Consider the following 16,463-nt stretch of genomic DNA (forward strand, 5'->3'; position numbering starts at 1 on the left):
TTGATTCCCAAGCAAAAGGTCTCTGGTTCGTATTGAGGAGCAACCACGAAGAAGATTTCCTAAGAAAAGAGAAACCGCCTCATCCAGCTCATCGATAGTGGTATCTCACCAATAAAATAGCCAAACGGCATCATGTGAGATGTGATGCCATGACATTTGGAAGAATATGAAATTAAATCCATTCATCCATTCCAAAGCCAAGAGGTGGACGTCCAGGTAAAATATCAAAGTCAACAAGTCAACATCGCAAGGTCTATCAGTTCTGGTGCGACAAACACGGCAGTGGAGGTGGCTTGTATGCTTCGTAATAGTGAGATCACAGACGTTCATGCAAGTACCGTGTGATACGCATTACACAAGTCTGGAATGATGGCCCGAAAACAGATGAAGAAGCCTTAACTTCAATATCATTATAAGAAGTGTTGTTGCAAAAAATTACAAACAGTGGACAGTAGAAGAGTGGAAACTGGTGAATTGGAGCGATGAGACAAAAGTCAATAGACTGGGTTCTGATGGGTGCAAAAGGGTCTGCAAGCAATAAGGGAAAAGGGGGCTAATAGATTGAGAAATTAAAGGAACTGTCAAGTTCAGTGGAGGAAGCATGATGATATGGGTTTGTTTCACAGCCAAAAGCATTGGGTACTTGACCAGGATCAATGTGGTCTCAATGCTGAGTTATATGTGAGTATCCTACAAAATGATTTACTTCGTACACTGTACTGCGTACTATGGGTATGAAAAGTATGACATAGTGTTCCAGCAACCAAACTAAAGCATACGTTGAGATTGGCAATGAAATGGTTCAATGACAATGAAGTAAAGGTGTTCGATTGGCCCCCACAGTGCCCAGACCTAAAACCAATCGAACACTTGTGGGTAGAATAGAAGAAAAAGCTGTATTTGTACCCAAGTTAGTCAACCAGTATGGGAACTGATTTAGGTCGAGACATACTTGAATCTGATCAAGAGCATGCCCAGAAGGATTCAGGCAGTGTTAAAAGCCAAAGGGGGATTTACAAAATAATAAAAAATAAAATGTAGAATTTTAGGAGCAAAGCAGTAACAATGCAGTTACATGACAATAATCTGCATAACTACTCATATGCTAAATAGTTGCAAGTTCAATTTATGTATGAGATAGCCAAGAGGATTCTCTATAAAAGCTCGAAGCTGTTGTGGATGGTGAGATATGGAGCCTGAAAGTCAAAAGTTCAAAACATTGTTACCCTTTTGCTCGGCAGTGTATATGGATTTTTTTTTCTAATGAGAATCAGTGAAGATCTAAACCTAGCCTATTTCTAAATAAAACACAGGGACATATGTTTAAGAATCCTGATGTACAGCTATGCTGTATGACCATCCCAGTCAGGAACTGCATATGTCATTTAACATACATAATATGCTATAGCAGATATTTTGTCATTTCTACCTTTATTGTTTTACAGGAGTCCTCCAGTTGGCTTGTTATAGTCTGAATTCTGTCGTTTCCAGCTACCAGCATTGATATACAGCCATTGAGTTCTGTCTGTGAACCAAATAAAAGTAAAAATTAAGTTAATCTACATGCAAGAGAGTCAAAACATATATAATGTGGGCTTGAAAGTACAGGGAAATTACTGGAGACATGATGGGCACATGAATTCTTGTGCTGCTATGTTGAAATCAGTTCTATGGTAGTAAATTGTATTGAAAATGAATGAGCCGCAGATTCTTTCCAAAAAGGTTTGAATGTTCTACAAACCGGATTCCCAAAAAGTTGGGACACTAAACAAATTGTGAATAAAAACTAAATGCAATGATGTGGAGATGGCAAATGTCAATATTTTATTTGTAATAGAACGTAGATGACAGATCAAATGTTTAATCCGAGTAAATGTATCATTTTAAAGGAAAAATACGTTGATTCAAATTTTCATGGTGTCAACAAATCCCAAAAAAGTTGGGACAAGTAGCAATAAGAGGCTGGAAAAAGTAAATTTGAGCATAATGAAGAGCTGGAAGACCAATTAACACTAATTAGGTCAATTGGCAACATGATTGGGTATAAAAAGAGCTTCTCAGAGTGGCAGTGTCTCTCAGAAGCCAAGATAGGTAGAGGATCACCAATTCCCACAATGTTGCGCAGAGAGATAGTAGAGCAATATTAGAAAGGTGTTAACCAGCGAAAAATTGCAAAGACTTTGCATCTATCATCATCAACTGTGCATAACATCATCCGAAGATTCCGAGAATCTGGAACAATCTCTGTGCGTAAGGGTCAAGGCCGCAAAACCATACTGGATGCCCGTGTTCTCCGGGCCCTTAAACGACACTGCACCACAAACAGGAATGCCACTGTAAAGGAAATCACAGAATGGGCTCAGGAATACTTCCAGAAACCATTGTCAGTGAACACAATCCACCGTGCCATCCGCCGTTGCCAGCTGAAACTCTACAGTGCAAAGAAGAAGCCATTTCTAAGCAAGATCCACAAGCTCAGGCGTTTTCACTGGGCCAGGGATCATTTAAAATGGAGTGTGGCAAAATGGAAGACTGTTCTGTGGTCAGACGAGTCACGATTCGAAGTTCTTTTTGGAAATCTGGGACGCCATGTTATCCGGACCAAAGAGGACAAGGACAACCCAAGTTGTTATCAACACTCAGTTCAGAAGCCTGCATCTCTAATAGTATGGGGTTGCATGAGTACGTGTGGCATTGGCAGCTTGCATGTCTGGAAAGGCGCCATCAATGCAGAAAAATATATTCAGGTTCTAGAACAACATATGCTCCCATCCAGACGTCATCTCTTTCAGGGAAGACCCTGCATTTTTCAACAAGATAATGCCAGACCACATTCTGCATCAATCACAACATCATGGCTGCGTAGGAGAAGGATCCGGGTACTGAAATGGCCAGTCTGCAGTCCAGATCTTTCACCTATAGAGAACATTTGGCGCATCATAAAGAGGAAGGTGCAACAAAGAAGGCCCAAGACGATTGAACAGTTAGAGGCCTGTATTAGACAAGAATAGGAGAGCATTCCTATATCTAAACTTGAGAAACTGGTCTCCTCGGTCCCCAGATGTCTGTTGAGTGTTGTAAGAAGAAGGGGAGATGCCACACAGTGGTGAAAATGGCCTTGTCCCAACTTTTTGGGGATTTGTTGACACCATGAAATTCTGATTCAACATATTTTCCCCTTAAAATGGTACATTTTCTCAGTTTAAACTTTTGTTCCGTGATTTATGTTCTATTCTGAATGAAATATTAGAAGTTGGCACCTCCACATCATTGCATTCAGTTTTTATTTGTATAGTATCCCAACTTTTTTTTATTTGTATAGTGTCCCAACTTTTTGGGAATCCGGTTTGTACATAACATAATAGCCGTTTCAATTTTGAACCTAGCAGAGGGTCTGATCCTGGAACCCTACAGATGTCACTATGACATGTCAGAGGATTTCCTTTTAATTTTTTTCAGTTTAACACAATTAAATGCATTTGCCTTTTTAAACAAATATAGAGGGGAAAAAATATCCTGCACATAACCAAAGAATCGACTGATCAGTCATAATCATTTAACAATGTTATGCACATGGTATTTTGATAAGTATTAGAAAAAAATCCAACAAAGCCAATTACCTTTTAAATAGGCATAAATCAAATGTCATCCACTAAGAATGCTCCAAGGTAGGAGACTTTAAAGAGGGATTATGTCAGGAAGCAGGGGGTGTTACCCCTACTCTGGGACCACGGGCACGGCGCAGGGCACGGGTTCCCCTTCAGCTCGGTAGAACACCTGGTGCCTGAGGTGCGGGTGCACGGCGTGTGCGCAGTACACAGGCTGCTCGCACATTTCCGGGTGCATAGAGTTCCTGCATTATCCGGCTGTCAGGTGTGAGCCTTGCTGAGGGAGATTCCCAGTACACACCTTCCACCTTCCTCGCCTGCCATTGGTTCCTGGGGAGGGGGGTTCCTACCTTCCCTGGCTATAAAGACCTGGCCTGAGCTCTGGTTCATTGCTGAGTTATTCCACCTTATGGTGAACACCTAGCCTCCCTGCAGATCCTTCTATTGCCTGTTGTTTCTTTGTATCCTTCCTGGCTACTGACCCCTGGACTGTCTTCCGCCTTGAACCTTCGCTGCCTGCCTCGACCCGGATTGGACATTGACTACCCCTCTTGGATTATCCCTAAACTTGTACCGCATTCTGGGCTGTCAGCTGCTTACTGCCAGTGGGTTCCTCATCCCACTACTGGCTCCCTGGGAGGTTCTGACAGATTATCACCAGAAATGCACTGTTAATTGAAAACTCATTAGCCAGCCTTCATAAAAAATAAAATAAATGATGTAAATACATTTCATTAATAATGTTAAAAAAAACATTGAGTCTTGTCTTCAGTATTCAGTATGCGTTCAGGACAGACTTACTGCAGGAGTCAGGTCTAGACTTCCTGGTTTGGAGATCATGACGGTTACAGGCGACAGGGATTTCTCTGTTCCCTTCTTCCTGCCTGTTTACTGGTATTGTTGGGGTAGTTGTTATGCAACTGCCTTGTACCTGATATTTGGTCAGGTGATTCTTCTTGCTTAGCCTGATTAATTTAGGGAAGAGTTTTGATTGGTTAACCTTCCCTTAAATGCTCATGTTTTCTGCTCTTTTGTTTCTGGGTGCAGCGCGTTTGTATCCAGAATCCTTGGATCGTTTTCTGGTTTCTTTATGTGGTGTCTGTGTAACTTAGGATCTGTAGTGTTCCTGTATTTCATTGCTGCTAGCATTGAGGTTATTGATAGTTGTTTATTGTCTGTTTGCTAAGTTTGTCTTTGTTTTATTACTTTACTGATCAGGATCAGTGTCTGTTCTTTGTCTATTGTTATATCTTTGTTTCTGTTCACCTTTTTTCATCCTCTCTCAATCAGTATTCCTTTACCATCTCCCATGTATTTCATTGACGGTCTACCATCTCCTTCATCCATATTCCCATCATCATTTGGTTCCTTTCATCTATCGGTCCGTTTACTTCTTTGTAGAAACTGCTGCATGCCAGTGTTGATACATTCTACATAATGTTATTGCGACCATCCAATTGTTATCCATTTCATCTCTACCATCTGTTTACCAGAAGATAGTACATGGGAAAGACGACTTCTCTAGGTGAAGTTCAGTTCTGGAGTCTTGAGAACAACCAGCATTGCTACAATGATATGCCTAGCTTATTCCCACAACAGCATACAGAGTCAGAACGAGTGTTGTCTCCTGCATCAATACAGCAGTTATAATCATCATCGGCTCTACACTAGGCATGCTACTGTAGAAAATCTAAACCACGAACTTCAGACCCGACTCCTGCAGTCATTTGCATTCTGAATGCAGACCTTGTACAAAAGTTGTTGTTTTTTATGACTTCTATTTCCAAAGTTTTTTTTATATTTTTTTTTTTTTAGGGGAGTGTTAATTTTTCAATTAAAACAGATATTGCATGCCTGGTGATAACTCTTCTTTAATGTGTAAGGCTGGCTGGATAGCTGTCAGTTATCCGCCAACACATATCTCTGCACACCTCCGCCCCCATGCAAATGTTCGTGGATGCTGAACAGATACATTTTCCCAAGAATCAAAGCACTGGGTAGTTAAAATCCAACTGCCTAATACTTATCTCCCCTGCCAGGGGAAAGTTGGGTTCAGCCAAGATTTATTGAATACGTAGGGCCATCTTAAAGGGGTTGTCTGAGTTATGAAAATGAAATATATAGCACTGTAAATCTGATGGGTAGCAATATATAAAGGCTACTTTCACACTCGCGTTTTGGCTTTCCGTTTGTGAGATCCATCATGGGCTCTCACAAACTGTCCAAAACAGATCATTTTTGCCCTAATGCATTCTGAATGGAAAAGGATCCACTCATAATGCATCAGTTTGCCTCCGATCAGTCTCCATTCTGCTCTGGAGGCGAACACCAAAACGCTGCCTGCTTGATTAAACTGAGCCAAACAGATCTGTCCTGGCACACAAGGTAAATCAATAGGGACGGATCAGTTTTCTCTGACACAATCTGGCACAATAGAAAACAAATTTGTCTCCCATTGACTTTCAATGGAGTTCAAGACGGATCCGTCTTGGCTATGTTACAAATAATATAAATGGATCAGTTCATGACGGATGCATGCGGTTGTATTATTGTAACAGATCCATTTTTGCAGATCCATGACGGATCTGCCCAAAATGTGAGTTTGAAAGTAGCCTAAGCTAAGCAAGTTTTAGGGGGAAAAAAAAATCTATATTTCCTCATTTCCCTTGTTCTCTTCTGGTCCTTTGTTTACCTGCAATAACAACAATCTCTGACCCTCCCCTGCTCTGCTAAGGTAGTGGATACAAGAGCTGCCCTGAGTGACATGACTCAGCAGCATGTTGTATTTGTAGGACTACAGTCCCAGCTGTACAATGACACTGCTGATACACACAGGATCTCCCCCCTACCTGTTCTTGTGCAATGCTCTGCAGAACTCCTCTGTCAGCTCCTGTGCCCAGCATTTGTCGCCTCACTGCCTGCAGCTACTCAGTAAAGCCTTCAGCTTTTTCCTCAAGAATCCAGGGAATGAGCAATAAGCAGCAGCCGGCAGTGCAGGGGAGCGTGGCCAGCACAGTGACAAGATAAGTGAAAAGATTGAGACATATATCTCAAACAATCTGTTAAGAAAAGATTCTGGGGGAGAATTTATCAAAAATGTGCCACTCTTTGCTCGTTTAGGCTACACTCACCACTTTTATAGTAGGTAGGAGGTATGAAATGCCAGTCTTAATGAGTTCCCCTCTCAGTGTCATTTGTGGTTTTTTTCCATTTACATTCCTGCTTTTTCTATGTTTAGGAGTCAAATGGGTGGTCCCACTCATTGACTGACAGCCTTCCAAGTATAAGTGTTTAAGTAGAGATAGCTGTGAAGCACTGACAAGATAAATTTGCTGGACTACTAAACTCAGAATTAGGGCTCATGCACACAACCGTGTGCACCCTGTGCCATGGACTGCAGATAGCGGTCACCGCTATCTTGGGCACCGGCCATGTGTCCGCCATTTGCAAATACGGAGCCATTCATCTGAATGGGTCAGCGGTCCACAAGATTCAGTCTGCATCGCAAAAAAAAAAGAACACATTCTATTTATTTGCGGTGTGGAGGCATGGACCGGAATCCCATGGGAGCGCTCCATAGCGCTTCTGTTGGCTTCCGCTCCATGCCTCTGCTCTGTATCCATCTCTCCGTATCAACTGAATGGATATGGAGCACACACGGCCGGCGCCCGTATATTGTGGACCCACTCTTTGCAAGCCGCAATATGGGCATGGTTCGCACAAGTGTGTATGAGCCCTTAGCAAGGATTTAAATCAATGAACTACTTGTTACACCAAATATTTTCTTTAAAAATGAATATCAATCTGCTTAGTTTATTCTGCTCTAGAAACCGCTGTCTGCGGATTGGTTACCATGTTCCATATAACAGGTTCCCTCTAAATTAAGTTTAAAAATGGAGAAAGCAATGCAACAGTCTTCAGCTTCAGAGTATCTGCATGTTTTAAAAGTTAGTACACTGATTGTACCCATTTTTATTCGTTTTAAAATAAATTATTTGGGGGATAGCTCCAAAAGAATATTTGATATTAATGCTGTATAACCATTAACGGCTTTCATCTAAAATGTCCCTCTTCAACCTGTTCTGCTTCCCACCCCCGCACAGCTGTGTCCCCTGTGAGACCTGGCTGCAGTCTCAAATCTTTCTAAAAATAATAGGTGACTTGGCTGGGATCTGCTTCTACGAGGCCTCTATTGAAACATTGCAAGAGCTCTCTATAGCACTGTCAGTAGTACAGCAAGACTAAATGCATTTGTATGTACGTGCTACATCATACTGTGCATCATACGTCTAGACCGTTATGGGTCACTAACCTTCTGAGTTTGATATATGTTCTGGAGGGGAGAAACTTCGCAGTCTTTATGAGCCCCAAATACTTTGCACATGGAGCAGGTTGCTACTTCGCAAGTTATGCAGTAAATATTTATCCTCTCATCTTCATGCTTTTCGCACATCGGATGATTTTCCTTTTTTTTCTCAGGTCGACTAGTCATTTGTAAAGGAGAACAAAGGCGTTGTTAACAGACATAGAAATGGGATAATACAAAATGTTATGTTAAAAGCATACAGAAATAACAGCTTAGCTTTTGTGTATAATATTCTTGGGATGCTTACCTATTGCAGTCTTGTTTGTAGATATCTATTATGTTCTCTACAAGCAGGTTTCTCTGAAGCCCATAAACTCCATGACGGTCTAAAATGACCTCATGACGACACGTAGGGCAGCGAAATTTTCCACCAGACACAGAAGATCGTGTAGGCCAGTATGGGTTTCCAGCCTACAGTGATAGAACAAGTCAGTGTTAAAAAACAAATCTGTGTGAAAATCTCTATATCATGATAAAACAAAAACAGTATAAATTGCTGTTTGATATCTAAAAGGTAACAATATGTGCATCTGCACAGTGTATAAAAAAGCTATACACAAGGACAAAAGTCAAAACTGTGGTTCACATGACGCATTCATAAAACACATGAAATCTATGATCTATAGAGGATCCATTTTGGTACTAACAGGTCACATATCTCCTTACCTGAAATACATCATTGGCACATTTCCGACACAGGTTGTGTTGGCATGGCAAGATCACCACAGGTTTGTTGAACATTTCAAGGCATATAGGGCAAATTAGCTGTTTCTCCAAACTGTCCATAGGATTATTGTCCCGGATAATGTCTGCATTGTAATCCATAGTCCTTTATAATCCTACAAAGTCTATAGACTTGAAACTTTTTTCTTACTCTGATTTCTGTTTCTCCAGACCTGTGAAGATGTTTCTTCTCCGTATGTGACTTTTGTCGCAGAAGTCCTTCCTATGAATGTCTCTTACTCCAGGGTTAGCTTGTGTTTTCTCTGTTCCCCACTGTGACCATCCTATATATAACTTGTGTGCTGGTCACATGCATATGGTGGGGAAGGACATGTCACACATTCCTTTGTCTGTCCTGTGGGTTCAAGTTTCTTGTGGTCCCTGACAGTTCTCCGAGCTGTCACATGAAGCAATGAGTAATCTGTGGGAGCACATTCTGTAAACAGGATCGCCCTGCATTATGTGAACCTGTTTTTCCTTGCCAAGCATACAAACAGTTCCACAAAGGTCTAGATTTATGGCAACTGCATCCATGATCTTTCCAGCTTCTGATAAGACTGAAAATATATCAATCATTTTAATGAAATCAGTGTTTATATCTCCTGGAAGCAAACCTACATAGCAATTTAGTTTAGCTTTAAGTAGAAATCCCGAATAGTCTTTGTGTCACGATAGGTAGGTAAGCGGGGAAATAACCAAACACAGGAAAACAAACAGAACAAATGACTAGGGCCAAAAGCTAGGGAGAAAAGGGTCACCTCCTAGTGATCCCTAAAAGTTTTTCCTAAACTGCTGTGCCCATGTGCATACCCTAATGGTGGATATGCACATGCCCTCGTACCTAAACCTATAAACCCTGGGCAAACCCTAAGCTGTAGGAAAAAGGGAAGAGGCAACTTGCTTCTTCAAACCCAGAAGAAGCAAGTGTCTCCCTAGAGGCCTAGATAAAAGACCCAATGGGAAATAACAGAGAGGACTTATCTAGAGCAGAGCTGGAGCAGACGATCCACAACACATCCAGAGCTCACAGGAAAGAACTATAACCCACACAGGCCACTGAGGGAAGGAGGGATTAATAGCCTCACTAACAAAAACCCAGTACACCTAAGGGAAGGTGTATCTGTTATGGACTATTGATACAAAATGGATACTTGCTTGTTGAGGACTATGTTTAGCTAAGATGGTGGCCAGGCATTCAGCCAACACCTATAAACTAGAATCTTACTTTGTGTTTTTATCATGTGTTTCTTTGTGGTTTCCGTTCAGCTCAAGCAAGCAGTTACAAAGAAAGAAGAAGTAACGGTTTCACCCAGGAGCAAGGGGGGAGGGAGGAGGAATTTCCTCTGGCCGTCAAGGTTACAGAAAAGTATAGAATTCATAGCCAATAGAAAAGATAACCAGAGATACTGATTAACTCCATGTAGTGGGTTGTCTGTCTGATCTCTCCGTGCACGTATCTTAATTAATTTGGAGCAGTACATCAACCGAACTGGCAGCTTGGCCAGAACCAGAACAATTTTGGCGCCCAATCGTGGGGCTCGAGGATTGGACCCTCTGTTCCCGTACCCCCAGAGACCAGACGAGGAGAGGCGCACTAACAGACACCGGGATCGTAACCCGTGATATGAGGTAAGAAAATTGAGTCATCTTGCCCATAAAGTGTCCCCTGGTGTAGCCTCTTGGTGTTCGTCTGAGGGAGGGGTGCGGAAACAGTCTGGGACGTCCTCGAGGGCATGAAAGTAAGAACCCCATATGTTTTCTTAAAGTCTTGATGTACTGTGTTGTGCCTATAAGTTGTGAAGACCCTGTTGACAAGTATCATTGACTGAGACACTGAGTTCTCCTGTGTACCTGTATCGGAGTTCAGCCCGGTGTCTGACTCGAATCTCCATAAAGGGGACGATCACAGATGGGTGGAGAGCGGTTCGCGGTAGCCCAGAGTGTGCTGACCGGGACTCAAAGGTCTTCACGTCCAGTGATTACTCTATGCAGAGGTCTTAAGGCGGCTTCAGTAGGTACGAGAGATAATGGGAAATGAGGAAAGTGTCCCGAAGGGCTACTGTTCACCTGAACAGTACGTGGCAGACAGGAGAGGCAAACGTTTCATAAAAGGATTAACTAAGTTGGAGAAGAGTTATAGTGTCTGTAAAGGAGGCATCCTATGTAGTGCTACCTGGCAAGTGTTGTTAAACGAGAAGAGGGGGAAGTTAGAAGATGATAAATTGATAGACATGGTCCGTGTGTGGTTGGACTGTAGTAAAGAATTTGAACGGACCGGGGGGGGGGACTAAATTTTGATGAGAAAAGACAGAGATATTTCTGTAAGCCTGGTGTTGCATTGATACATGACTTGCCACCACCCTATAATGGCGCCGGGAAGAAAGCAGGTGGGTGGACCTGCAAAACATGTGGTCAACAGAATCCCTCCTCCCGTGATACGTGCCTTCCCTGTGGGGTTCCCCACCCACAAAACCACACCTTGGTAACTACTCCCCGGCACGTCCCATCACTTCCCGTGTTAGCTACAGCGCCATCTTGTCCCCAGGCAACGCCGATGAACGGACCTTTAATATCATTCGGTCCGGACCCCCCCGTCACTCCTATGTCACCCTTGCCCCTTCCTACTACCTTGTACCCCATGGTTAACCCGGACGGCACATTCATGCTACCCCACTCACCTGCCACCCTTACTCCTATAATGGTAGGGGGGCAACCTGATGAAGCAGAACAGGGGGATGCAGACGGTGCTGCAGAATCCACAATGGGCATACAAAATGCACCGGGTAATATGCAGACTCCTTTGCGGGGTACCCTGACAGACTACGGGGATCCGCCAACTTTATCCCTGGCACCACAGTGGACTGTACCCATGACCGTGCGCCCATCACGACGTTCACAAGATCAAATACTGCAGGGTCAGATTACAGAGTTACAAAAGAACTTACAGAAAATTGAGCAGGGAAACCTTGAGACACTGAAAGAAGCCCTAGCACTTAACCGGCCACAGGGACCACCAAAATATGTGTCTTTCACCCCACAACAGTTATTCACCATAGTGAATTTACTGCCTGACCCTGAGACCCATCCCATGCCCTTTTTCAGGAAACTGTCCCAAGTGCATCAAACCTATGGGTGCACATGGTTGGACCTGCAAAGTATAGTGGAAAACAAGACAGATGAATACTCCTCACTGATAATGGATCAAATCCACATCCCTGAACTTAAAGGTGCTAACTTTGACCCCTGGGATCATGAGTCTGGAGAATTCTTTATAGAACAACTACAGAAATGGGCGAAAGCAAGATTAGCAGACCAATCCATGACATTACAGGATATGACACAGGAAAAAGTTGAAACTGTCGAGAAATTTGCTCAGAGGATTAAACAAAATTACAAAGACATGGGTTTTAGTCAGAATGAGCCTGTTCATCTCAGACTCTTGGCCCGCTCGTTTGTCGATGGTCTACAACCAGAGATAAACAAAGCCCTTGTGACCTGTCGCCCTGAGTGGAAATCCTTGACACTAGATATGTTGGAGCAGATTGCAAAGGGTCTAGAGAGTAACACAAAGAAAACCCGTGCTGCTGTGATAGCCGTAATGTCAGGAGAAGATGGTGGAGAACACCCACCCCCTTATGTCTGTTATGGGTGCGGCAAGCCCGGACACATAAAACGGCACTGCCGTAGCAAACATCTGTGGCCAACCAATCAACGGCGACAGGGGGGCACTCAGCCCCCTTCATCGCAATAGGATGCTGGCAAACCAGTGCAGGGAGGGGACATTCCATATATGACAGTCTCTACCCCTCCTACCGGTCCCACCCCTCGAGTGACTTTCGAGGTTCAGGGAAGGAACTTTCATTTCTTGTGGACACTGGTGCAGCCCGCAGTGTATTATGTGAGACTGCCGTACCTCATTCTTGGCTCACTGACATTCAATTACCTTGTTCTGGACTGGAGGGGGTTGTGCAACATAACTCCGTGACCAAGCCACTCACAGTCACTCCCCCTAGATTCTCCCGGACTAAAAACCCCCAACTCCACCCCCCTGCTGGAGTCATGTCGCAGTTTGTTGTCAGCCAAACATGCCCCTTCAATCTGTTAGGCTCTGATTTTCTTCAGAAAATCCAGGCTAACATACAGTTCAAAGAGGATGGAACAGTCACCCTCGGTACAGCCCTACACCCGGAGGATACTTGCCTCCTTATGGCATTAACCACACTTCAGGACGCTGACTCATATGAACAAGGGGATTCGCTGCAAACCATTTTGCACCTCATCCCCGATACTCTCTGGACCAAAGGACCCCAGGATATCGGACGCCTCAATGTCCCACCGGTCACTGTGACCCTGAAGGATCCCAAGGTTCTGCCATACAAAGCGCAATATCCGCTTTCTATCTCACAACAGGATGCTATTACCCTCCAGGTGCAGGCCCTCCTGCAGAATGGGGCAATCAAGATCACTACTTCTCCCTGTAACTCACCCCTTTACCCAGTACGGAAGAAAAGGGAGAAAGGACAGCCTCCAACGTACCGCATGGTGCAGGACCTCCGAGCTGTCAATGAGGCTACTGTTCTTGAGACACCTATTGTCCCCAATCCGCACACACTCCTTGCTGGCATTCCACCCACTGCCACTACTTTCACTGTCATTGATCTGGCCAATGCATTCTTTTCTGTTCCCTTACATGAGAAATGTCAGTTTCTTTTTGCTTTCACATCATGCAGGCAAACAGTACACCTGGACTGTTATGCCTCAAGGGGCTCAAAACAGCCCTTCCTGCTTCAGCAAGGCTATGTCCTCTGTTCTGCAACCCTGGCAAGCAGATCACCCGGATGTGGAACTCCTCCAGTATGTGGATGACCTTCTCCTCTGTGCGGTCTCTCCCCAAATCTGCATGACAAAATCTGTCTCACTTCTCCAGTTTTTAGCCTCTGCTGGATGTCGAGTCTCACAAGCCAAACTACAACTGTGTCTCCCCAAAGTTGTCTTCCTAGGTCATTGCATCTCTCAAGGTCACAAGCACCTAACTGAGGCGAGGAAGAAGGCTATCTCTGACATCCAACTCCCGGACACTCCTCATCAGCTGCAAACCTTTCTGGGACTCATCTCCTACTGCAGGCCTTGGATATCTGATGCTTCTGTCCTCATGCAGCCCTTATATGACTGTATACCTCGTAATGCTGCTACTCCTTTCCAGATGACAATGGAGGCCGGAGAGGCTTTTCAGTCATTAAAGGCCGCCATTGCATCTGCCCCTGCGCTTGGCATCCCCAACTACAACCTTCCTTTCCGGCTGTATGTCATGGAACGCCAAGGTCACGCTACTGGAGTCCTCACTCAAACTCATGGTGGCCGCAATCGACCCTTGGGTTACTATTCTAAGCGTCTTGACCCGGTAGCCAGAGCCGCCCCTTCCTGTGTCAGAGCTATCCATGCTGCCAGCTCTCTTCTAAACGTCACATCTGACGTTGTGCTGGGTCATCCCCTCACTATTCTGGCTCCCCATGACATTTCTGCCATCCTCCAGCAGACTCAACCTAAACACCTCACTGCACAGCGCCACCTCCGGCTTCAGTGTAGTTTGCTTCTGCCAGATAATGTCACCATTCAGAGGTGCCACATCCTCAATCCTGCTGCACTCCTTCCTCTTCCAAGGGGGGAGTATAATGGAGATTCTGAAGATTTTATTGATCTACATGCTGAAGAGGATCTTCAGGAAGAAGAACTATGGGCCTCAACCGACTCTCTTTACAAGGAACAAGAACATGATTGCATCACAATGATGGAAGCTGAAGTAGGGACACCACCATCAGTCCAAGACACTCCTCTGACAAACCCTCATTGGATTCTCTTTGTGGACGGCTCAAGGTATGCCGATGACAAGGGGAAGTTCCATACAGGCATGGCAGTCACAAGTGAGCATGAAGTGCTGTGTGCAAGACAATTGCGCCCAGACCAGTCAGCACAAGAAGCTGAACTCATTGCCCTCACTGAAGCCTGCCTCATGGCAAAAGACTCTACCGCCAATATCTACACAGATTCTAGATATGCCTTTGGAGTGGTTCATGACTTTGGACTAATATGGAAGGCCCGGGATTACATTACAGCTGCAGGAACCCCGATTAAGAATGCTGCAGCAGTAGCAGCCCTAATGGCAGCAGTACTCCTGCCCAACCAAGTGGCAGTGATCAAAGTAAAGGCCCATACTCGAGCTGACACCCCTGAGGCCAGAGGAAACGCCCTAGCTGACCAAGCGGCCAAGGAAGCAGCAGTGAAAGAGGAAAGAGTTCCAGTCAGACCAGATTATGATAACACAGGAAGACCTGGAACAAGAAGAAATCACATGGGACCTCCTGAAACAAATGCAGAAACAGGCCACTCTCAGGGAAAAGGAAATCTGGCTGAAAGAATCAGCCCTCGAAGAAGAATCTGGACTCTGGACACAAGGAAAGAGAGTCTGCCTACCCAGAGCTCTTTATCCCCTAATAGCCTCAGTGGCCCATGGGCCCACCCACCAATCCAAAACCATCATGAAAGAACTAATTGACAAAATATGGGTGGCCCCAGGGATAACCCCTGTCCTGGTGAGACATACTCAAGCGTGTCTCATCTGTGCAGAGTGTAACCCCGGCAGAACCGAGCCCACTCCCAGAAAATGTCTCCCGAAAGCCTTATATCCCTTTCAGAGGATACAAATCGATCATATCCAGATGCCAATGTGCCAAGGGTTTCAATATGTGCTAGTAGTGATAGACTTGTTCTCTGGGTGGCCAGAAGCCTACCCCGTCCGAAACCAGACAGCAACCACTACTGCAAAAAAACTGATGCAGGAGCTTGTCTGTAGGTTCGGAGTACCTGAGGTCATTGAGAGTGATCAGGGCCCAGCATTCACTGCTAGTCTAACCCAAGAGGTCTGGAAGATGGTAGGGTCACACCTGGCGTATCATACCCCATACAGGCCCCAAAGCAGCGGCAAAGTCGAAAGATTGAACGGGGTGTTAAAATCTAAAATGCTGAAGATGACCAGGGAGACAGGGCTTAATTGGGTTCAGTGTTTGCCTATAACCCTCTTTTCAGTTAGGCATACACCAAGGCCCCCACACAAACTAACCCCATATGAGATCTTATTTGGAACAGGGCCAAGAATGGGACAGTATTTCCCACAACAGTTACAAATGCATTATGAATCTGTTGCAAAATATGTGATAGCCTTGAGCAAGCAATTGTCTAATATACATGCACAAGTTTTCTCTTCCATTCCAGATCCTAACTCCCTAGAGGGAAGCCACACTCTCAAACCTGGAGAGTGGGTGGTGGTCAAGAAACACGTCAGAAGCACCCTCGAACCACGATACGAGGGACCTTACCAGGTGTTGCTGACCACTCCAACCTCTGTGAAACTCGAAGGGAGACCCACCTGGATCCACGCTTCTACATTGTAAAAGAGTGAAGGCTGTCCCATCGTCCCAGGAACCATAAGCCATGAGGATTCACATACTGATCATGACTTTGACAGTGGGCATATCTGCAGTATTCACGCCACTGGGTGATGAATGGGACAATTCACTGATACGGCACCATCAAATTTTAGTCCAGGGGTTGAAGGAGACTGAAACTCTGAGAGATTGTTGGATCTGTACCCACAGTCCCGTGAGTTCAACCAGTATGCCTTATTTTGCAATACCCCTGGACCTTTCTGAACTGATTGACCTGTCTAATTCTACCATCTTTCTCACTAGTATACACCAAGTTAAATCCAG

General features: G+C 44.5%; 1 protein-coding gene across 1 annotated transcript in view; it reads right to left on the minus strand.

Annotated features, from left to right (window-relative positions):
• Nucleotides 1-8,963, minus strand: part of LOC122932856 (E3 ubiquitin-protein ligase TRIM63-like) — a 29,936-nt gene extending 20,973 nt beyond the window's left edge. Inside the window, exons 1-4 of the mRNA XM_044287495.1 lie at nucleotides 8,641-8,963; nucleotides 8,222-8,385; nucleotides 7,921-8,092; nucleotides 1,430-1,525 (exon numbers count right to left, since the gene is read on the minus strand). Of these exons, the coding sequence (XP_044143430.1) occupies nucleotides 1,430-1,525; nucleotides 7,921-8,092; nucleotides 8,222-8,385; nucleotides 8,641-8,799 (591 nt within the window). The 5' untranslated portion in view covers nucleotides 8,800-8,963. The remainder of the gene's footprint in view (nucleotides 1-1,429; nucleotides 1,526-7,920; nucleotides 8,093-8,221; nucleotides 8,386-8,640) is intronic.
• Between the last annotated feature and the right edge of the window lie 7,500 nt (nucleotides 8,964-16,463).

The sequence above is a fragment of the Bufo gargarizans genome, chromosome 3 (genome assembly GCF_014858855.1).
Source record: "Bufo gargarizans isolate SCDJY-AF-19 chromosome 3, ASM1485885v1, whole genome shotgun sequence".
NCBI classification, from domain to species: domain Eukaryota; kingdom Metazoa; phylum Chordata; class Amphibia; order Anura; family Bufonidae; genus Bufo; species Bufo gargarizans.